Source organism: Cololabis saira, chromosome 13 (assembly GCF_033807715.1).
Source record: "Cololabis saira isolate AMF1-May2022 chromosome 13, fColSai1.1, whole genome shotgun sequence".
Lineage (NCBI taxonomy): Eukaryota > Metazoa > Chordata > Actinopteri > Beloniformes > Belonidae > Cololabis > Cololabis saira.
This window is the reverse complement of record NC_084599.1, coordinates 38,512,827-38,536,858: the sequence shown is the minus strand read 5'-3', so window position 1 is coordinate 38,536,858 and position 24,032 is coordinate 38,512,827. Positions and strand designations below refer to the sequence as shown.

Here is a 24,032-nt window from a genome sequence, read left to right as displayed (position 1 = left end):
CAACACTGTCTTTTGTGCCGTCTCTGTACTTTTGCTGTAAAGTGGTCAGTAGAGGAACTGCAGGTCCAGATCTGGACCCTGGTAGACAGTAGAGGACCTGTGATTTTCTAAATTTTCGGGCTAGCGTTGAACTAGCACGGCTCCTTTTAATAACTTGTCTGACGAAGTGAAAGAAAGGAAAAGGAGATACAGTGAAGGAAAGTTATATTTATTGTGGTGTTCAGGACAAACTCTTCACGTGAGTACTGACTGAATTAAATACGCAGGTCTTTCTGACTGGACGTCCTCAGAGGACACGTAACAAGGACGCTTCTTTACCTAAATCAAAATAACCATTGACCTGAAAAGAAAAGTTAAAAAAAACTTGTTTTTCAAGGAAACCTGCAGCACTTCTTTGAAGGTTAGTGCACCAAATGAGCGTTTAGGTCAGTGGGTCTCTGGCATAGACATATATACGTAGACACCTCATGACATGCTGGAACGTAATCCAGCGTCACCGCCATCTTGGATGGGTCCAGGCAAAATTAACTACACTGGAGTTACAGAGTGCCAGCACACGCAAGAAACTGCAAAACAGTTCTTTTTCAAGGGTTTTAGCTCCCCAGCCCCAGTTGCAAGCCTAACAGGGTAGTATAAGACCCTTGAATGACGTGGATTTTTTTTTTTTTTTTATAGATATATTTATTGAGGGCAATAAGAGAAAAAAAAATAAGATTTACAATAACAATAGAAATATCAATATTTCCCCCTTTTTTAACACATCATAACAATAATTAAACAAAAATAAATGAATAATATTAATAAGAAAAAAAAAAAAAAATACTACAACACACCCCTCTCCCCTTCCCTCCCTCATATGGTCAGTACATTACATCATTCAAAATCATTTAGCTTATTTTCACATATGCATAACAATACTGGAGCAAATGCATAATAAAGAAATAATCAAGACCTGAAAAACACATTCATTAATGCAGTAGATGATTCAGATCATTAGCTAGTCCAATAAAGGCAAAAATTTCAAAAAAAGGGTCCCTAAATAAGGTCAAAGTTTTTTTCTAACAGAATACAGTATTTTTTCTGGAGTGCTATATGATGCAAGTTCATTGATCCACTGTTTGGGTGCTGGGGTTTTTTCTGATTAAAAAATGTACTGAGCTGTTACAGTATATATGGGAGCTTGTATGTGTGTTACAGAATGAAATTATATGTATAGAAATTTCACATAATGGCCTAATGACAGCTCATGACTCAAATTCAAATGAACAATCAAACTTGTTTCTTTATTAAAATATAAAATTAAGGAAAATTAATAACATTAAAATGAATTTATACATTTATCAATATGCCATACCATATGTCTTTGTTACAAACTCTTTCAGCATAGAAGTACGTATTTTTAATGTGTGACAGCGTCCTGTATCATAACTAAATCTCTGCCGTTTGTAACAAACCAAAAAAAAATCGAAGATCGGGTAAAGATTCGGGGAGTTATGGATGATTGTAGTCGGGGATAAAACCTTCCTCAGTAGAAATAAATGCACTGGGGGCGAATTGGAGACCCATCCAAGATGGCGGCCGCACTGAACGTCAGCTCCAATAGGCAGCGTCAGTCTATGAGGCGTCTACGTATAAATGTCTATGGTCTCTGGTTCAGCCATGCTAATGGCTAGCCTCTCCATGCTAATACCCAGTCGCTCCCAGTCCAGCTCCACCTGGCACAGCGACACCGAGCCGTCGTAGGCCCACGCCCAGAAACCCGGGTACAGCGGCTCAGTGAAGGTGCAGGTGAAGGTGTGCAGGTGGACCACGGTGTCTGGAGAGACGCAGTAGAAGGACAGAGATCCGGCAGGCGGGTTGAGGTAGACCCCGACCCTGCGAGTGAACGGCTCCGGCGACGAGGACTTGAACCTCCTCCCGTTGTGGCAGGGTGTGTAGCAACCCTCAGAGCACTCCAGGCTCCAGGAGCACTCGGCGTGTCCCAGCAGGCAGCTCTCCACGCCCCCGTCTCTGGAGATGCTGTTGTAGGTGACGCCGACGTCGGCACCGCCGGTCCAGTCCACCTCCCAGTACGCCGGGTCCAGCAACCCCTCCCTGCACAGCACCTGAGGACAGTGGCCGAACCGCTCCGGGTGTTCTGGGAGGTGATGCTCCTTCCAGACACGGGTCGCCCTCCGGTTTCCCTCTGAAAGGTGGAGCTCCGAGTTGGCCGTGTTGGGGTCAAAGGTCAAATAGCAGGCAACTGTAGATAAAACAATGACAATGAATGACAGCTCAAGGGGACACGACTTCTATTACCCCTTTTCCACCAAACCGGTTCCAGGGCTGGTTCAAAACTTGTTCAACTTGAGAACCAGCTGTGAACCAGTTTGTTTTTCCACAACTCAGGTGCTAAGGGGAGCCACGTCATTAAGTCGCTGCAAACGTAAGTTACGTCGTTGGGTTTTCGATGGCATGAAAGTTGAAGCAACAACAAGGTATTTGCTCTAATAGTTATGGTTCTGCGTCAAAACGACGCCGTGCCTAGGCCGTAGGGTACGCGTCGACGCATACCACACGGCGTCACTGACGCGTACCTCCCAAAAATTGTAACTACGCGTCGAGGCGACGCAGACAAAACGCAGACCGAGGGCTGGGATTGGTTCGCTTGGTAGCAACGCATTTCAGGTTTCCGGTTTGAAGCAGTCGTGAACTTTCAGCGCTCTTTTCTTCGTGTATGTGTGACTTTTTTTTGTTTGTTTTGTTTTTTTGCACAATAGTTGTCCTTATCTCTTTGATTCACTGTGACCGGAATAAGTCGGATAAACCATTCAGGAAAAGGTCGCGAACTAGCGGTCATGGGGGGTACTGCACCGTGGCGAAATTGAGTGACGGAGAAGTCCGAAAGGGTTCACAACGACGTTCACGGTGACGGCGTAGGCACGGCGTCTTTTTGACGCAGAACCATAACCTGGTCCTCGTAGCTCCTCCGTGGACAGTGTTGGGGTAGTTACTCAAAAAAAATAATCCATTACATATTACTAGTTACTTTTTTAAAAAGTAATCCCTTACACTACTTAGTTACTGGTTGCTGAAAGTAACTAGTTACATTACTAGTTACATTACTTTTGGATTACTCCGCAATATCACTTGAGCTGCACCATAACTCGATTGCCAATGAACAACATATACAGGACTGTCTCAGAAAATTAGAATATTGTGATTTTCTGTAATGCAATTACAAAAACAGAAATGTCATTCATTCTGGATTCATTACAAATCAACTGAAATATTGCAAGCCTTTTATTATTTTAATATTGCTGATCATGGTTTACAACTTAAGAAAACTCAAATATCCTATCTCAAAAAATTTGAATATTCTGGGAATCTTAATCTTAAACTGTAAGCCATAATCAGCAATATTAAAATAATATTTTACCATGGTAACCTGTCACAGCAGCAGTAGCAGCGCTCCGCTCCGCTCTTCTGGCCGAAACAAGATGACATTATATAATATTATTATATATGAATATTATTGAATTCATATTATATAATAATATTATTATACTTAATATTATACTTATGAATTATATACGTATCACTTAGCAAACAAACGCCACTGCATTGCATTGTGGGAAGTTTCTGCTCGGCTAGTGTCCATCAATCCACACTAAAACATTACTTTTGAGTACGTTCTAAGGTTTCGGACGCACTAAAATATCTCGCACACTCATTTTGCATACTCATTATTGTGGAAGTATGCGATTTCGGACGCAGCGAAGGACTTGCAGAGCTCCACCGGGACCTGTGGTCACACGGCCAGCAGTTAGCGGCGGTTAGACACGCTGTAGTCGGTTGAGCCTACCTGCGCCCTGGTGGTGTTTTATTTTGAAAATTGACTGGATTTTCTGCTTTTCCAGCTCAAAAATAGACTTCACGTCTCTTTAGCAGGAGAAAGCTTCTAAATCATAAAGTTAAGACTTTATTAAAGAAAAAGAGGAACCCTAACCCAAGTGGAGACATATGTCTTTAAAATAATAAAATAAGATGATCTTACAGCGTTTCACTGACCACAGGTCTGCGGCTGGCGGATCCCTGGAAGAGTAGAAACAGCATCACGTTTCATGTTTAGATGGTTTTAACTCTCATTAAATGACGTGGGTGTGGCCTGCTTGAACTCACCCCAGGTTCACCTCATTATCATCTCTGAGACTGAATAAAGTGATTCCACGGGACCGTTGAGTTTTTGAAGGTTCGTCTTCCGCAGAGCAGTCATCACTCAAATCATCTGCAGAGAAAACAACATCAAATCAGGGAGGTTGTATTTCAAATGAGGCAAAAGTGCATCCATTAGTAGGCTACTTTAACGTCTGCTTATCTGGCTGGAGCCGAGAGGTCCGTTCCCTGAGGGACACGGTCAAACGGCTTCTCCAAGTGCAGAAAGCACGTTGGACTGATATTGTAAACGTCGGTGACCTCTCTAGGATCTATAGGTCTATAGAGCTGGTCCAGGGCTCCATGACCAGGACATTCACCTGTAACTGGAACCTCCAGACCCAGTTCATACTGAAACTACTCTTTTCAGAGTTTTTGATGATCCTCCTTTTCCTCTCCCCTTGCAATGCTGCCATCGTGGTGCTTTAAGACATTTCTGCACCGGTTCGTTCAGCGGATTACGACAGAAAGTCAAATCGTTGCCTTAATCCGACCGATATCGAAGTTTCAACAGCCATGTTTACACCTTAAGCCGGGCATACACTGTGCGATTGTCGGCTCGTTTTGAACCGATTTTCCACTCGTGCAACAATTTTTTGGATCGGGCCGGATTTTGACCCATTCGTTGGTCGTGCCTCGTGCAGTATACGTGGGGTAACAACGAGAGAGTTACACCAAACGACGAGCTCCCGTTCACAAATCGTGTGCTCGCAAGAAAATCAAACGTGTTTGAAATCCTGGTCGCTCCTCGTGAAGGAATCACACAGTTGAAGCAGCTACGACCAGATTGGACTCATCCTTTCACAGAGAGCATGCGCAATCTCTGATGTCACGTCAAAAACTATTATTTGTAGTTTAAAGTGTTGCAAATTCACATTACAAATCATGTTTTAATAGCAGAAAAAAAGACCACATTTCCCACGTCTGCCCAGCCAATTCCTTGTCCAATCACGACGTTGTCTCATCTTTTTTCATTTATCGCCACACAGAATGGTACAAATTGCTAAAGGCTGATTTATGGTTCCGCGTTACACCAACGCAGAGCCTACGGCGTAGGGTACGCCGTCGATTTAACGCGGAACCATAAATCAGGTTTAAGGCAGCGCGTTTGTTTTTACTGAGCATCTTCGGTGTCTCCCACTTCGGGGTTCCTCCTCTTCCACTTCTTTTTGACGTTGCAGTTCCAGTAACAGAAGTCCGACGTGAGTATTATGAACGTATAGTGTGAGCAGACGGGTCGCATCAGGACGTACAGTGTGAGATCATAAATCGTGTAAAACTTTTGAACTCAGCGATTTAGTCGTGCAGTTTGAGATGGGGCTGAATCAAACGATTTAAAATATCGCACAGTGTATGCCCAGCTTTATTCAGGCCTTAGTCTAAGAGAACTGAAGCTCTTGAGATCGAGCTTTCAGTTATTCTGCATTTATACCAACCCACGCGTAGCCGAGCTAGCGACCGCCCCGGGACCCCCCAATCTGGAAGTGACGACACCCTGAAAGCCAGAATATCAACACAGCAGGAAAAGAAGAAGACGAACAACAAAGAAGGAACCGGAATAACGCCAACGCAAATGTGCGTTTGGCGCCACCTAGCGTCGCGGAGTCGAACACACCTCACTCAATAATCGATTGTCTTCTCACGCATGTTTACTTGGATTTTTGGGAAACTCCAGTTTAATCCTTGATTTAGATGTGCATGGAACCGCACTGATTTTGTCGGTATCAAAGATGCAGTTTTAAATTGGTATACGTCAAACCTGTCAAAAAGGACTTTTTTCCATTTACGCTGGTGAAAGTTCCTCTTCTCTGACTTGTGGCGTACCTCAGGGATCTGTTTTGGTCCCATGCTATTTTCTGACTCTGAATTTTCTATTCAACTGCCTTTGGGATCTATTTTTTCCCCCAAAATATTTCCTCTTTTTTGCTTATGATATCCAGGTTGATAGTGATGGACACCTCCTTACGTATCAGATCTTCATCACATCCACAACCCCGTGGAAGCTCTGCAGCCATTTCAAGATTAACCGAATTAAAACACAGACATGATAGAGGGTTGGAGCGGTGTTCTCAAATGTTTTACATGTTTAAACATTACCGTTTTCTGTTGTATTTGTTTGTAAAGTACCGTTCCAGACCTGCATAGTACCTGAGAACAGCACCCACATGAACTCACCTTGTTCGATTTGAGTGAAAGGGTTTTTCGTCTCATTCTTGTCGTCAGAAGCGTTGACGTCCAGCTGGTTGCCCTTACCCTTTCTGAATTTCCTGCTTTTTACTTTGTGAGATGTTTTTAGAGAACTTTTGTCTCTTCTGAACAGACTCTTAGGAGGCTCGTCTGTTCTCTCGGTTTTGGAGGTTTTGGTCCTGGAGGGGCTGGAGGAGACGTCCTTCACTGTAACGTCTTCATGGTCTCGTTCTTTTGAATGACGTATTCTGAAAACACTGGAAAGGTCTTCTTTGAAATGATTGAAGTCCTGTCTGAGAAGAGTCAGAGGGCGGATCAGCTTCTCCGGCTGGTTCATCCTTGGATGACCCTCTTTGAACTGACTGAAGTCTTCTTTGCACAGATACAAAGTGGTCCTTTTCTCCGCATGGCTAGTCTTCTGGAAATCTTTCAATAAGACATCTTTACCGTAGAAGTGCTCAGGGTCCAGTTCCTCGTCTTCAGTCTCCTGGTGGTTTTCACAGGAAGGGTCTTCTTTGAGACTCATTTTGAAGTTTTTGTCCTGTGAAACTTGTGACGTCTCACAGACTTCGGTTTAGGAGGACCTGTGTGGTCAGAAACACGAGGAATTAACGAGGTGTAATTAGAGTACAGCAGGCTATGAAGACCCGTTTATGTACCTGTCTGTACTTAGTGGTCTGTACCTAGTGGTCTGTACCTGGTGGTCTCTGCCTGGTGGTCTCTGCCTGGTGGTCTGTACCTAGTGGTCTCTGCCTAGAGGTCTGTACCTGGTGGTCTGTACCTGGTGGTCTGTACCTGATAGTTTGTACCTAGTGGTCTGTACCTGGTGGTCTGTACCTGGTGGTCTGTACCTGGTGGTCTGTACCTAGTGGTCTGTACCTGATGGTTTGTACCTAGTGGTCTGTACCTGATGGTTTGTACCTAGTGGTCTGTACCTGGTGGTCTGTACCTGGTGGTCTGTACCTGGTGGTCTGTACCTAGTGGTCTGTACCTGGGGGTCTGTACCTAGTGGTCTGTACCTGGTGGTCTGTACCTTGGGGTCTGTACCTGGTGGTCTCTGCCTAGAGGTCTGTACCTGGTGGTTTCTGCCTAGAGGTCTGTACCTGGTGATCTATACCTGGTGGTCTGTACCTAGTGGCCTATACCTGGGGGTCTCTGCCTAGAGGTCTGTACCTAGAGGTCTGTACCTGGTGGTCTCTGCCTAGTGGTTTGTACCTGGTGGTCTGTACCTGGTGGTCTCTGCCTTTTGGTCTGTACCTGATGGTCTGTACCTGGGGGTCTCTGCCTAGAGGTCTGTACCTAGAGGTCTGTACCTGGTGGTCTGTACCTAGTGGTCTATACCTGGTGGTCTGTACCTAGGAGTCTAAACCTGGTGGTCTGTACCTGGGGGTCTGTACCGTGGGGTCTGTACCTGGTGGTCTCTGCCTAGAGGTCTGTACCTAGAGGTCTGTACCTGGTGGTCTCTGCCTAGTGGTTTGTACCTGGTGGTCTGTACCTGGTGGTCTCTGCCTTTTGGTCTGTACCTGATGGTCTGTACCTGGTGGTCTGTACCTGGTGGTCTGTACCTAGTGGTCTGTACCTGGTGGTCTCTGCCTAGTGGTTTGTACCTGGTGGTCTGTACCTGGTGGTCTCTGCCTTTTGGTCTGTACCTGATGGTCTGTACCTGGTGGTCTGTACCTGGTGGTCTCAGCCTAGTGGTCTGTACCTGATGGTCTGTACCTGGTGGTCTGTACCTGGTGGTCTCAGCCTAGTGGTCTGTACCTAGTGGTCTGTACCTGGTGGTCTGTACCTGGTGGTCTCTGCCTAGTGGTTTGTACCTGGTGGTCTGTACCTGGTGGTCTCTGCCTTTTGGTCTGTACCTGATGGTCTGTACCTGGTGGTCTGTACCTAGTGGTCTGTACCTAGTGGTCTGTACCTAGTGGTCTGTACCTAGTGGTCTGTGTCCATATCATGTCATGTCCAGGGGTGAAACTGGTCCAGAACAGTCCAGATATTAAAGTTTCTCACCGTTCCAGCTGCAGAAGAGAGCAGCTGACTCTCAGAAACCCACAATCACAACAAAGTAGTGACTCTAACAGCGTTGATCAGAAAACACGTCCCGTATCCAGCAGTAAGAACAACAACTCAGACTGAAATCAGGTTTTCAGAACAAGATAACATGTGCAGGGACCGGCTCAGCGTCTTGATGCGTTCTGCTGATTGTCAGCAACCCAGACTTCCTCATCACTGGCGGCGGTACGTTCGTGGCGGACGGTTAGCCCGGCCCTCACCACATATTCTCATTTATACGGCAGTTCCTGCGGGCCTGTTTCTCTAGATCTGACCCCCGAGCTCGTATCATTATAATACATGCACTAGATGATTATTATTGGTGGTGGAAGAGTGGGTGGGACCACCTGATATACATGCATACATGCATAAATGCATGTATGCATGTATGCATGTATGCATACATGCATACATACATACATACATACATACATACATACATACATACATACATACATACATACATACATACATACATACATACATACATACATACATACATACATGCATACATGCATGCATGCATGCATGCATACATACATACATACATGCATACATACAGGACTGTCTTAGAAAATTTGAATATTGTGAAAAAGTCCTTTTATTTTCTGTAATGCAATTAAAAAAACCAAAAATGTCATACATTCTGGATTCATTACAAATCAACTGAAATATTGCAAGCCTTTTATTATTTTAATATTGCTGATTATGGCTTACAGTTTAAGATTAAGATTCCCAGAATATTCAAATTTTTTGAGATAGGATATTTGAGTTTTCTTAAGCTGTAAGCCATGATCAGCAATATTAAAATAATAAAAGGTTTGCAATATTTCAGTTGATTTGTAATGAATCCAGAATGTAGGACATTTTTGTTTTTGTACGGTAATTGCATTACAGAAAATCACAATATTCAAATTTTCTGAGACAGTCCTGTATACATACACACATATATACACACAAACACATTATATATTACATATATATATATATATATGTATATATATATATATATATATATATATATATATATATATATATATATATATATATATATATATATATATATATATATATATATATATATATATATATATATATATATATATATATATATATACAGTATATATATATATATACACATATATACCACCTGACTGGGATTCCTGTCTACTTAGTGACAACTTAAGAGACAAAAACACTAAATACTTCCTCCTGAGCGCCAAGAGGGCCACAGAAATTCAGAAACTTTTTAGATTATGAGGTCAGATTTCTTTTAGTCTTTAAGTCCATAAATCTCAGTGGAAGGAGCCAAAGTTCCCCCCCACCCTGCAGGTCCTCATGTCCAGACAGGTCCAGTCTTGACCAGGGTCCAGCACCAGAGCACGGCCGGCCGGTCTGAGACAACAGAGGCCGTAAACCCTCCAGACCGGCGTGGGGGGGTGGGGGTGACGCTGTCTGCTCGTGTTCTGGCTCGTGGAGAGTAAATCTGGTGTCAGCCAGCGTCAGATACTCACCGCTGCTTCAGTCACCACCTTTCATCGCCCCTCGTTAGGAAAAATCCACCAAAGTAGATAAAAGCCGAGGCGTGGGGCGTCCGCTACTCACACGGCCGAGCTGGAATCTGCCGGTCCGGAGCTTTCTGTCACTCAGGTTATCATCATCCGGCTTCTCGTTCCACCGGTTTGGCTTCATATTTGACAGGAGGATGTGATTCGCTGGGGGGGGGGGAATCCTTCACGAGTTCAAGTCAAGCTGAACTTCTCTGGAGCTGAGGCAGATTAACTAGTCTAACCTCTTACTAACTAGTTCCACTGGACCAGCAGGTCCAAACTCTTCATTCTAACCCTTGTGCTGTGTTTGGGTCAAAATGACCTAATTCTTCTATCTTTCTTTCTCCTGCCATTTCTCTCCTTCCTTCTTCCTTCCTCTTTTCCTCCTTTTTTACCCTCCTTTACTCCTTTTTCTTCCTGCCTCCCTTTCGTCATTTGTTCCTTTATTACCTTCTTTGCTTTTCCTTCCTTCTTTCCTTATTTTCTCCATTCTTTCCTTCCTCCCTCCCTTCTTTCTTTCCTTTTCTCCATTCCTTCCTCTCTCCCTTCTTTCCTTTTCTCCCGTCTTTCCTTCCTTTATTCCTTTTTTCCTTCTTTTCTCCCTTCTTTCCTTCCTTTCCTACTTCCTTCCTTCTTTCCTTCTTTTCTCCTTTCTTCCTTACTTCCTTCTTTCCTTCCTTCCTTCTTTTCTCCCTTCTTTCCTCCCTTCCATCTTTTCCCCCTTCCTTACTCCCTTTCCTACTTCCTTCCTTCTTTCCTTCTTTCTCCCTTCCTTCCTTTCCTAGTTTCTTCCTTCTTTCCTCCCTTCCATCTTTTCCCCCTTCCTTACTCCCTTTCCTACTTCTTTCCTTCTTTTCTCCTTTCTCCGTTCCTTCCTTCTTTTCTCCCTTCTTTCCTTTCTTCCTAACTTCCTTCTTTCCTTCCTTCCATCTTTTCTCCCTTCTTTCCTTTCCTACTTCCTTCCCTCTTTCCTTCTTTTCTACTTTCTCCCTTCCTTTCTTCCTTACTTCCTTCTTTCCTTCCTTCCATCTTTTCTCCCTTCCTTACTCCCTTTCCTACTTCCTTCCTTCTTTCCTTCATTCCTTCTTTTATCCTTTCTTCCTTACTTCCTTCTTTCCTTCATTCCTTCTTCTTTTCTCCCTTCCCCCTCCCTTGACCCAAAGACAGCACAAAGATTAAATCTGGTCTTTGTCTCCTCAGTCCTTTTTTTTAAGAATATTGGGCCCAAATTCGGCCCACGCCTGCAGTTTTCTTGTCCCCAAATCACGAGCTCATTATTTGATCAGAACTTTATAGATACAAACTGGAAACAAACGAGTTACTGAGAAACTTCTTTTGCGGAAGAAATGAGAACAAAAGTTTTGTTTTTATTGTTAAATGTGAAAATGTTTGCTACAAACACCCCCCCAGAACCTGGGTTTGGTGTCCAGAACCGCTTCTCTCCAGCCTGTTCCAGCTTTAGTGAGTCGCTGACCGAGCTGTGATGGAGCGGTGATCCAGCAGGAACATGCCCAGACCTCCTCCCCGTCCAGCTCCATCCCTTCCTCCCGTTCTGGTTGCTGTGCAGAGACGAGGCCAGAGGGATCTGGGATGGGGGGGTCTGCTGGTCCCAGCGCTGAGCTGTGATTGGCTGTTGCCAGGCTGCAGGGTTGGCACGGAGTCCGAGATAAAGAGAACCGGTCTGTCTTTTCTCCGCTCTGCCTCCGCCTGAGATTAACGAGACCAAAGACGGGAACCATTACCCCCCAAAGGGGAGACGTCTCCTAAATTACAGGAAGAACCTCGTCCTCGTTACCGATTCAGACTCCGTACCTGATTTATATATACTTATATACAGTACTCGAGTTGTAAAGAAAAATCAGGGGGGATGGTGGATTTTATCATATGGGGACAGATAATTTGTGCTGATTACAAATAATATAATATATTACAAATAATAGCAGTGACCAAAACACCTGCAGAAATACTGCAGGAATGACATAGCAGCAGTTAAATGCAGCCTTCTGTAAGCTTTAAATATCCACTGGGCTTACATCAAATACATCAAAACACAACAATAAAAAAACAGTTTTCTGAACTTATCAATATGACTCTGTCCTTCACAGGATAAGTAACATGGATCACTGCAAAAACTCAAAATCTTAACAAGAATATTTGTCTTATTTCTAGTTAAAATGTCTCATTTTAGTAAAAAAATCTCATTACACTTAAAACAAGACTCATCACTGGAAAAAACAACACCTGTTTTTTCACCTGTTTCAAGTAGATTTTCACTTGAAATAAGTAGAAAAATCTGCCAGTGGAACAAGATTTTTTTGCTTGTAATGAGAAGATAAATCTTGTCCCACTGGCAGATTTTCCTACTTATTTCAAGTGAAAATGTACTTGAAACAGTTGAAAATTGTCACATTTTTCTGGTGTGTTATTTTTCTGGTGATGACTCTAAATGTTGAAATAGCAGTAAAACCACATTCATTGATGAAATGACATAAGGGATGGAAAGGGGGGATGGCAGTTTTACAGGGGGGATGATTTGGACCATTTTTATTTCAGGGGGGGATGCCATCCCCCTCATCCCCCCTCAACTCCAGTACTGCATATATACATATATATACATACATATGCATACATATGTACATACATATGCACACATATATATATATATATATATATATATATATATATATATATATATATATATATATACATATATACATATATGTATGTACATATGTATGCATATGTATGTATATATATATATATATATATGCATACATATGTACATACATATATATATATATATATATATATATATATATATATATATATATATATATATATATATATATATATATATATATATACATATATACATATATGTATGTACATATGTGGAAGATCCAGTTGCTGCAGACGTTGACGTCTCAGTACGTCCACAGTCATTTCCTGTCACATGGTTCTGGTTCTGCTGTATGAGCAGAAATATGTGCCACTAGAAACCGAATTTGAATAATTTATATTTGAATTTGAATTGCTCAACTTGAATAATTGCATTAAAAAACTGAATCTGAATCACATAATTTGAATTTGTATTGTTTAATTTGAATAATTGCATTGAAAAACTGAATCTACATTCAGTTCTCACAATTCAAATTCAGTTCTTGCAATTCAATTTCAATTTTACTGTGCCAGACATCCGGGTCTTCCTGAGGAACAGCAATCGAGTGCAGATACAAAGAACTCCTTTTCACGTAGCCTACTATAACCTCTATTTTCTTTCAACGATATAAACGACCAATGGGAGCTAGATATTTAGAAACCTATGTGTTTTCTCCATTCTGTGTAAAAAGTGTAGATTTATATCTTGCTGTTTTGTAGAAAAATTTCTGCTGAGGAGAGTGTGATCAACTATACCTTTAAGCAAAACATTAAATATTACTTTATTTGCTGGATGTCGGATTTGGGCCCCGTTTACACGGAGCAAAAACGGAGGCGTTTTCATGCGTTTTGGCCGTTCGTTTACACGAAAACGGAGCTCAAAGCCCCCAAAAACGATCATTTCTGAAAACTCCGGCCAAAGTGGAGATTTTCAAAAACTCCATTTTCACGTTTGCTTGTAAACGGAGGAAAACGGAGGAAAACGAAGGAAAACAGAGATTTAGGCTCAGAACGTCACATTATGCAACAGAAACGTCACCAGCATCATTTGTGCGACCTGTGTTTATAATTTGTTTGGCCACCGTCAATATTTTCTTTTATTTTACCTGTTTAATATTCTAAAGTCACACTTAAAAGTAACTGCACTTCTCTGTCACTACAAACGAAAGACTCTCGTTCCGTCTTGGAAGTAAAGCCTGAATTATGGTCCCGCGTTAAATCGATGCAGAGCCTACGGCGTAGGTTACGCGGCGATGCGCGCCGTACGTGTGCGTCGCCGCGTACCCTACGCCGTAGGCTCTGCGTTGGTGTAACGCGGAACCACAAATCAGCCTTAACTGGAAGTTACACGTGTCATTTGTTGATGTTTTTTCCAGGATTCTGATTGGCTGGAATGACGTTAACAGCGTTTTCATGCGGGTTTGTGTAAACGAGGATATTTTTGAAAACGTAGAGGGGAAAATATCCGTTTTTGTAAATTCCCCGGCTATGTGTAAACGTGGCCTTGGTCTAAGGGGGTACTCAGTATTTCCCGCCAGATTTGTCTCTCAGGCCTGTCTGCCCGGCGCTGAGGCCCGGTATTATATCATACCGGATCCTTCTGGATGTTTTAACTGTAAATGACCAGAACCTGGACACCGAGGGCGGTCTGGAGGGGTGGAAGCGGACCGGGTTACATGCAGAGATGAGTGCCGGTGGCGGCGGACGTCGTCCCAACCATCTCTCCTCTCTGGCATCCATTTTGTCGGCACGTCGCTGCTGCTGCTCGTGTTTAATGGAGGAGGTTTGGATCGGCGCCACGCACTCGGTCCGTCCGACGGGACGACGGCAGATATTTAGGTCTCCTTTCTTTAAGAGGAGGGAAACTGGTCTCCACACATACACTCGGCTCTTTGTCTGCAGCATTCAGATCTCTCTCTCACACACATTACATCCCTAAGGCGTTGCCATGGCGACAGGATGGAGGTGAGGAGGGGGGGGGGCTGGAAGCTTTGATTTGAGTCTCTGAGGATTCCAGCCTGTGAATGTTAATGAAGCTCGTGTTTGTGTGTGAACATTTTTCTACTGAGAGAGAGAGTCTGAAACTGTGTCGAGCTGCAAATACAACTGAAACACGAGGAGGTTACAAACGTGCAACGGTTTTACAGAATAACGACTGAACAGGGCAGGAGAAGCTGCATGGATGCTGCCGGGGGCTTCATCCCTCACCACAGGGGGGCATCAGGGTCGGTCCATGACCGCCTCCTCATCTTCTTCTCCTTCCTGTCTGTGTGCAGCTCTCTGGAGCAGAGAAGCCCCCTGCTGGAGAGCCGGAGAACTGCAGCTCGTCCTCGGCTGCAGCAGCAGACGCCGCGGACGGAGGCAGCAAGGTAGCGTCACACCTCACAACCAAACTCACCACCAAACTCACGACCAAACTCACCACCAAACTCACGACCAAACTCTACCAACATGAGCTCCGCGTCAGATTAAACGTCCTTTGCTCACTCATAATACTTCACGTAAAAGTTCATATAACATCAAAAAGGAAGTGCAACATATACCCCTTTTCCACCTAACAGAGGTCGACAACCCAAAATGTTGGACCAAAAACAACAAAAAAACAAATATGTCTGGAGCCGCAAAAAATGAAAAGTCTTGTATCAGCCTTAGAATGAAGGCAACACATGCTGCATGTTTCTATATTAGTTACAACTGGGGGAAGATCTTTTTTTCATTATGCACTTCGAGAAAAAAGTTGAAATTTCGAGAAAAAAGATGAAATTTCGAGAAAAAAGTTGAAATGTCGAGATTGATGTTGAAGTACAATCTCGAGAAAAAGTCAAAATGTTGAGAAAAAAGTCAAAATCTTTGAGAAAAAAGTCAAAATGTTGAGAAAAAAGTCGAAATGTCGAGAAAAAAGTCAAAATTTTGAGAAAAAAGTTGAAATGTCGAGATTAAAAAGGAAAGCAAAAAGGAAGAAAAAAAGAGAAAAAAAGGAAAAAAAGAAAAAAAGAAGAAAAAAAGGAAAAAAGAGACAAAAGAGAAAAAAAGGAAGAAAAAAAAGAAAAAATAAGAAAAAAGGAAAAAAGGAAAAAGAAAAAAAAAGGTCAAACATTTTTGAAAAAGCTCCAGGAGCCACTGGTTCTGGTTCACAACTCGCTTGGGTACCGGTTTGCGTTTCCACAGCTCGGGTACTAAGGGAAGCCACATGATTACGTCTCTGCAAATGTCAGTTACGTCGCTGCGTTGGCGCAAAAGTTGAGCAACAACAACGTATTTGCTCCAATATGGACTGCGCTTACGTAAGCGGTTCTTTCCTCTAGTCCAGCAAAGAGTTGGTGCTACCTTGGAACCGGTTCTTCTGGCCCGGAGCCAGTTCCTTGTCAGTGGAAACAGAAAGCCCAGTTCCAAACTCAGAACTGTTCCAGAACCAGAACCAGAACCAGAACCAGCCCTGGAACCGGTCTGGTGGAAAAGGGGTAATAAAGAAGTGTGTTTGAAAGTTATCAACAATTAACTGTTGATAGTAATTAGAGCTAAAAATGTTTCTAATGAGATTAATAAAGAACAACCTCTTTATAAAGGGATCTGCTTTATTTTGACTTTTTTGGTTCTACGATCCGTCTGAGGTTTGTAGAAACGTGGTGTGAAAGCTACTTAAAAAAGCCAAATGAAGATCAATAAAAATCTATTTTTTTATATAAATATCAATGTAGATTAGAAGAAATCCTCAAATGATGAAGAAACGTGCGATGTTTCTGCTTGAATACTTCAGCTCAGTAAAGATTTTAAATCGTGTGGTTTGAAAGTGTAATAAAAAAAATCTTATAAATATTAATGTAAAAGTATAAAAGCGTCCTGTTGTAGTACAACGGCTCGGACCGAGTGTGGTGTGGCTCGGTCACGTGGTACCAGGGCCAACGAGTATCAAAACTTGAAACTGATCAGATGCTAACAAATACAACTCAGAATCCTGGAATAATGTTGCGTTAATTTAATTTTAATTCAGTTTTGATCAGGAGCTGCTCGCCTCTCGTCGTCGCGGCAGGTCCAGTGTACTTCACCTGGTTTTGGTGTTTGGAGGAACATATTTGTAGAGAAAATATATTGATATTTATTTACCTATAACCTCACGTATGTGATAAAACCAGAAGTGTGGTATTGCAGCGACTGATTCGTCTTCGCCGTCGAGGTATATCCAGTACTGGAGTTGAGGGGGGATGAGGGGGGATGGCATCCCCCCTCATCCCCCCTGAAATAAAAACGGTCCAAATCATCCCCCCTGTAAAACTGCCATCCCTCCTTTCCATCCCTTATGTCATTTCATCAATGAATGTGGTTTTACTGCTATTTCAACATTTAGAGTCATCACCAGAAAAATAACACCAGAAAAATAACTTATTTGACAATTTTCACCTGTTTCGAGTAAATTTTCACTTGAAATAAGTAGAAAAATCTGCCAGTGGGACAAGATTTATCTTCATATTACAAGCAAAAAATCTTGTTCCACTGGCAGATTTTTCTACTTATTTCAAGTGAAAATCTACTTGAAACAGGTGAAAATTGTTGTTTTTTCCAGTGATGAGTCTTGTTTTAAGTGTAATGAGATTTTTTTTACTAAAATGAGACATTTTAACTAGAAATAAGACAAATATTCTTAAGATTTTGAGTTTTTGTAGTGATCCATGTTACTTATCCTGTGAAGGACAGAGTCATATTGATAAGTTCAGAAAACTGTTTTTTATTGTTGTGTTTTGATGTATTTGATGTAAGCCCAGTGGATATTTAAAGCTTACAGAAGGCTGCATTTAACTGCTGCTATGTCATTCCTGCAGTATTTCTGCAGGTGTTTTGGTCACTGCTATTATTTGTAATATATTATATTATTTGTAATCAGCACAAATTATCTGTCCCCATATGATAAAATCCACCATCCCCCCTGATTTTTTTTTACAACTCGAGTACTGGGTATATCCTGTAAAAGATGTTAACGACGGTGAAACATCCGGGAGCCTGCAGATGCAGCACAGATGAGTGTTGGGTTTCTGGCGCTCAGCTCGGTGTTCTCCCTCCGCAGGTGGAGATGGTCTTCTGGCTGCTGTCCATGCTGGCCAACAGGGACAAGGAGGAGATGTCCCGCACTCTGCTGGCTCTGTCCAGCTCCCAGGACAGCTGCATCGCCATGAGGAAGTCCGGCTGCGTGCCCCTGCTGGTCCAGATCCTGCACGAGGCCCCGGGCGACGGCAGCGCCGGTCCCGGAGAGACCACGGCGGGCGGCGCGCCCAAGGGCTGCAGCCGCGAGGCCAAGTCCCGGGCCAGCGCCGCCCTGCACAACATCATCTACTCGCAGCAGGACGAGGGCCAGGCCCGCCGGGAGATGCGGGTGCTGCACATGCTGGAGCAGGTCCGGACCTACTGCGACAGCGGCTGGGACTGGATCGAGAGCCACGCCGCCACGCCTTCCCCTGGGGGAACCAAGACCACAGGTGAGCCGGGCTCCCCAACCCACAACAAGAACTCTCAGAAACCTCCTTGGGCCTAAAAGAATGTCTGCATTTACATGTAGGGCTGGGCGATATGGACCAAAAGTCATATCTCGATATTTTCTAGCTGAATGGCGATACTCGATATATATCGATATTTTTTCTGTGACGTAATTGGGGTTTCCCCCAAAGCATTATAGCATAGCATCTCTGTTAGCTTCATTTTTTCTGAGGCAAACCCTTAAAAAAACACTCAGATTTAATACAAAGCCTCGTGCCAATTTTCACACAGGTACATTTATTAACAGAGGTCTGCACAATATCAAAATGTATAAAACAAATGAAATAAAAATAAACTGCCTGCTGCTTCTTGAATAAAATAAAACAAATATCCCTTTCCTGCGTAACAATTAAATTCAAATACACTGTGCAATTAATACAATGTAGACAGTAACAGGCAGACTTTTCCACTGAGGTTGAGATTGACAATTAGAATATTGTGATAAAGTTCTTTATTTTCTGTAATGCAATTAAAAAAACAAAAATGTCATACATTCTGGATTCATTACAAATCAACTGACATATTGCAAGCCTTTTATTATTTTAATATTGCTGATTATGGCTTACAGTTTAAGATTAAGATTCCCAGAATATTCTATTTTTTTTAGATAGGATATTTGAGTTTTCTTAAGCTGTAAGCCATGATCAGTAATATTAAAATAATAAAAGGCTTGCAATATTTCAGTTGATTTGTAATGAATCCAGAATGTATGACATTTTTGCATTACAGAAAATAAAGGACTTTATCACAATATTCTAATTTTCTGAGACAGTCCTATATGTATTTTATCATGCGCCTTATAACCCGGTACGCCTTTTGTATGAAAATAGACCCGTATGAAAATAGATCCGTTTGATGATATTGAGCCTAATGGTCCGCAAAATACAGTAACTTCAAAGTCCCTGTCAGCACAACAAGAAACAGGTTTGTTGGAAGGAAGCCTCTTTTCTGTGAAAACTACTCACAAGCAAATAAACCAACCTGATCTCACAAAAATCCGTGAAATGCCCACGACCTCTCACCACTATTTTCCGTGGTACCAACACGGAAACTGGTAAAATTACGTGTGGGCACCACGGATATTGTACCATGCAAAGTCAATGGGATCTGTGGTCGTGATATATACACGGATTATGACATTATTATTATTTATATATTATTCTTTGTTATAGTGGCTAAATTATGCGTTTTGGTCACGCAAGGTACGGTTTTTTACTGTCAGTTTGTAAAAACATGTTTTTAACGCTGTTTTAGCAGTGTTTTAATGAGGTTTTAATCTGAGCACCACGGATATAGTACTATGCAAAGTCAATGGGGGCGTGGTCGTGATATATACACGAATTATGACATTATTATTATTTATATATTATTCTTTGTTATAGTGGCTAAATTATGCGTTTTTGGCGCGCAACGTACTGTTTTTTAATGTCAGTTTGTAAAAGCCCGTTTTTAACGCTGTTTTAGCAGTGTTTTAATGAGGTTTTAATCTGACCACCACGGATATAGTACTATGCAAAGTCAATGGGGGCGTGGTCGTGATATATACACGAATTATGACATTATTATTATTTATATATTATTCTTTGTTATAGTGGCTAAATTATGCGTTTTTGTCGCGCAACGTACTGTTTTTTAATGTCAGTTTGTAAAAGCCCGTTTTTAACGCTGTTTTAGCAGTGTTTTAATGAGGTTTTAATCTGAGCACCACGGATATAGTACTATGCAAAGTCAATGGGGGCGTGGTCGTGATATATACACGAATTATGACATTATTATTATTTATATATTATTCTTTGTTATAGTGGCTAAATTATGCGTTTTTGTCGCGCAACGTACTGTTTTTTAATGTCAGTTTGTAAAAGCCCGTTTTTAACGCTGTTTTAGCAGTGTTTTAATGAGGTTTTAATCTGACCACGACGGATATAGTACTATGCAAAGTCAATGGGGGCGTGGTCGTGATATATACACGAATTATGACATTATTATTATTTATATATTATTCTTTGTTATAGTGGCTAAATTATGCGTTTTTGTCGCGCAACGTACTGTTTTTTAATGTCAGTTTGTAAAAGCCAGTTTTTAACGCTGTTTTAGCAGTGTTTTAATGAGGTTTTAATCTGAGCACCACGGATATAGTACTATGCAAAGTCAATGGGGGCGTGGTCGTGATATATACACGAATTATGACATTATTATTATTTATATATTATTCTTTGTTATAGTGGCTAAATTATGCGTTTTTGTCGCGCAACGTACTGTTTTTTAATGTCAGTTTGTAAAAGCCCGTTTTTAACGCTGTTTTAGCAGTGTTTTTATGAGGTTTTAATCTGACCACCACGGATATAGTACTATGCAAAGTCAATGGGGGCGTGGTCGTGATATATACACGAATTATGACATTATTATTATTTATATATTATTCTTTGTTATAGTGGCTAAATTATGCGTTTTTGTCGCGCAACGTACTGTTTTTTAATGTCAGTTTGTAAAAGCCCGTTTTTAACGCTGTTTTAGCAGTGTTTTTATGAGGTTTTAATCTGACCACCACGGATATAGTACTATGCAAAGTCAATGGGGGCGTGGTCGTGATATATACACGAATTATGACATTATTATTATTTATATATTATTCCTTGTTATAGTGGCTAAATTATGCGTTTTTGTCGCGCAACGTACTGTTTTTTAATGTCAGTTTGTAAAAGCCCGTTTTTAACGCTGTTTTAGCAGTGTTTTTATGAGGTTTTAATCTGACCACCACGGATATAGTACTATGCAAAGTCAATGGGGGCGTGGTCGTGATATATACACGAATTATGACATTATTATTATTTATATATTATTCTTTGTTATAGTGGCTAAATTATGCGTTTTTGTCGCGCAACGTACTGTTTTTTAATGTCAGTTTGTAAAAGCCCGTTTTTAACGCTGTTTTAGCAGTGTTTTAATGAGGTTTTAATCTGAGCACCACGGATATAGTACTATGCAAAGTCAATGGGGGCGTGGTCGTGATATATACACGAATTATGACATTATTATTATTTATATATTATTCTTTGTTATAGTGGCTAAATTATGCGTTTTTGTCGCGCAACGTACTGTTTTTTAATGTCAGTTTGTAAAAGCCCGTTTTTAACGCTGTTTTAGCAGTGTTTTAATGAGGTTTTAATCTGACCACGACGGATATAGTACTATGCAAAGTCAATGGGGGCGTGGTCGTGATATATACACGAATTATGACATTATTATTATTTATATATTATTCTTTGTTATAGTGGCTAAATTATGCGTTTTTGTCGCGCAACGTACTGTTTTTTAATGTCAGTTTGTAAAAGCCAGTTTTTAACGCTGTTTTAGCAGTGTTTTAATGAGGTTTTAATCTGAGCACCACGGATATAGTACTATGCAAAGTCAATGGGGGCGTGGTCGTGATATATACACGAATTATGACATTATTATTATTTATATATTATTCTTTGTTATAGTGGCTAAATTATGCGTTTTTGTCGCGCAACGTACTGTTTTTTAATGTCAGTTTGTAAAAGCCCGTTTTTAACGCTGTTTTAGCAGTGTTTTTATGAGGTTTTAATCTGACCACCACGGATATAGTACTATGCAAAGTCAATGGGGGCGTGGTCGTGATATATACACGAATTATGACATTATTATTATTTATACATTATTCTTTGTTATAGTGGCTAAATTATGCGTTTTTGTCGCGCAACGTACTGTTTTTTAATGTCAGTTTGTAAAAGCCCGTTTTTAACGCTGTTTTAGCAGTGTTTTTATGAGGTTTTAATCTGACCACCACGGATATAGTAGCCTACTATGCAAAGCAACCTGATCTCACAAAAGTCTGGGAAATGCCCACGACCTATTTCCGTGGTACCAACACGGAAAGTGGTATAATTCCGTGTGACCACCACGATATAGTACTATGCAAAGTCAATGGGATCCATGGTCGTGATATACACACGGATAATGCCCACGACCTATTTTCCGTGGTACCAACACGGAAAGTGCTATAATTCCGTGTGACCAACACGGATATAGTACTGTGCAAAGTCAATGGGATCCGTGGTCGTGATATATACACGTTTTTTGACATTATTATTATTTATATATTATTCTTTGTTAAAGTGGCTAAATTATGCGTTTTTGTTGCGCAAGGTACGGTTTTTTACTGTCAGTTTGTAAAAACATGTTTTTAACGCTGTTTTAGCAGTGTTTTAATGAGGTTTTAATCTGACCACCACGGATATAGTACTATGCAAAGTCAATGGGGGCGTGGTCGTGATATATACACGAATTATGACATTATTATTATTTATATATTATTCTTTGTTATAGTGGCTAAATTATGCGTTTTTGGCGCGCAAGGTACGGTTTTTACTGCCAGTTTGTAAAAACATGTTTTTAACGCTGTTTTAAGAAGAGACAGGCGATATTTAAAGTTTCTCCCATTTCGTCAACCACAGGGGATTCCCTGGGCGTCCCCTCTACGTCATAGAGTGACGAGGGGGGATCCTGATCACGTGACGGATCCCCCCGAATAATAATGATAATGCTAATGATAATAGTAATATTAATAATAATAAGAAGAAGAAGAAGAAGAAGAAGAAGAAGAAGAAGAAGAAGAAGAAGAAGAAGAAGAAGAAGAAGAAGAAGAAGAAGAAGAAGAAGAAGAAGAAGAAGAAGAAGAAGAAGAAGAAGAAGAAGAATGATAATAATAATAAGAATGATGATAATAATAATGATAATGATACTAATAATAATAATAACAATGATGATAATAATAATAATAATAATAATAATAATAATAATAATAATAATAATAATAATAATAATAATAATAATAATAATAATAATAATGCAGAAATTAATTAATTATTTATATTAATCATAATATTAATATTTAGTATAATAATAAATACACCTGTAGCACAAACCAGTGTTTATAGCAAACATTCAGAGACATTATCAGACAATGATTAATGACGCAACACAGTCTCACTCCGGAGGCATGTGCTTGTGCTCTTACAACGCCATATTAAAACAAATTATAAACCACATTAACACTTCATAAAAACAAAGATCGAGGGATGAGGTCTGAAAGATCTGTTTTGAAACGTGGCTTAATACGTTACGCCACTGAACGCAACCCTTCCTGTCGCCGAGATAGGCAGCAGGACAAAACGTTAAAATAGCACTAATAAATGCATATATTGATCTTGTCCATCACATACATCTACTCACGATATAAATATACATTTTATGGTCACACTTTGTCTGTTGAAAAATGAGCGGATATATTATTTCGGAACCCTAATGTCAACATCTGTTATGAGATTCTGTTATAGTGGGAGGCCCCGCCCCCTCCGGTGTTGTCATGGTAACGTTTTGCCCCGACTGTTAAACAGGAAGTGCTGTACAGCTGATGTCTCGAACGTTAACCGTTGAACGTTAATTAAAGCAGAGACGTTCAATAAACTGTATAGCGTATCTTTGATTAAAGTACTGCTGAAGTGATAGAAACGCTCCATGTCTCCTCTCCATTTATTGAACACAAACAACATCTTAACCCTAAACCGGAAGGAGGTTACCAGAACTTTTGAACTTTTTTTAAAAACATTTTTTAAGATGTGTTTGCATAACTTAAACACACAGAAATGTATTAGCACTATGATATATTATACATTTGATCATCCTTGATCATCCAGGATCATCCTGTCAGACTGGGGAAGCGGTTAAAGGGTCTCTAAATAGCTATGTTAAGTTAATGGGAAAATTTCAAAAGGTGAAACAATCAGTATTTAAAGGGGAAAATAAACTCAGAACTGGTCCAAATTGAATAGTATGACTGTGTATAAT

The 24,032-nt window shown here is 41.0% G+C and overlaps 2 protein-coding genes across 2 annotated transcripts in view; one reads left to right on the top strand and one right to left on the bottom strand.

The window, feature by feature from the left end:
* apc2 (APC regulator of WNT signaling pathway 2) overlaps positions 1-24,032 on the top strand; it is a 61,780-nt gene that overhangs the window by 21,951 nt on the left and 15,797 nt on the right. Inside the window, exons 8-9 of the mRNA XM_061738850.1 lie at positions 14,915-15,007; positions 17,698-18,106. Coding sequence (XP_061594834.1) covers positions 14,915-15,007; positions 17,698-18,106 — 502 coding nt within the window. The remainder of the gene's footprint in view (positions 1-14,914; positions 15,008-17,697; positions 18,107-24,032) is intronic.
* On the bottom strand, positions 253-10,057 carry LOC133458685 (uncharacterized). The gene is made up of 5 exons (XM_061738851.1): positions 9,945-10,057; positions 6,370-6,965; positions 4,162-4,267; positions 4,037-4,074; positions 253-2,242 (listed from the first exon to the last, which is right to left on the bottom strand). Exons 2-5 carry the CDS (start codon positions 6,905-6,907, stop codon positions 1,626-1,628), a joined length of 1,299 nt encoding a protein of 432 aa, XP_061594835.1. The 5' UTR covers positions 6,908-6,965; positions 9,945-10,057; the 3' UTR covers positions 253-1,625.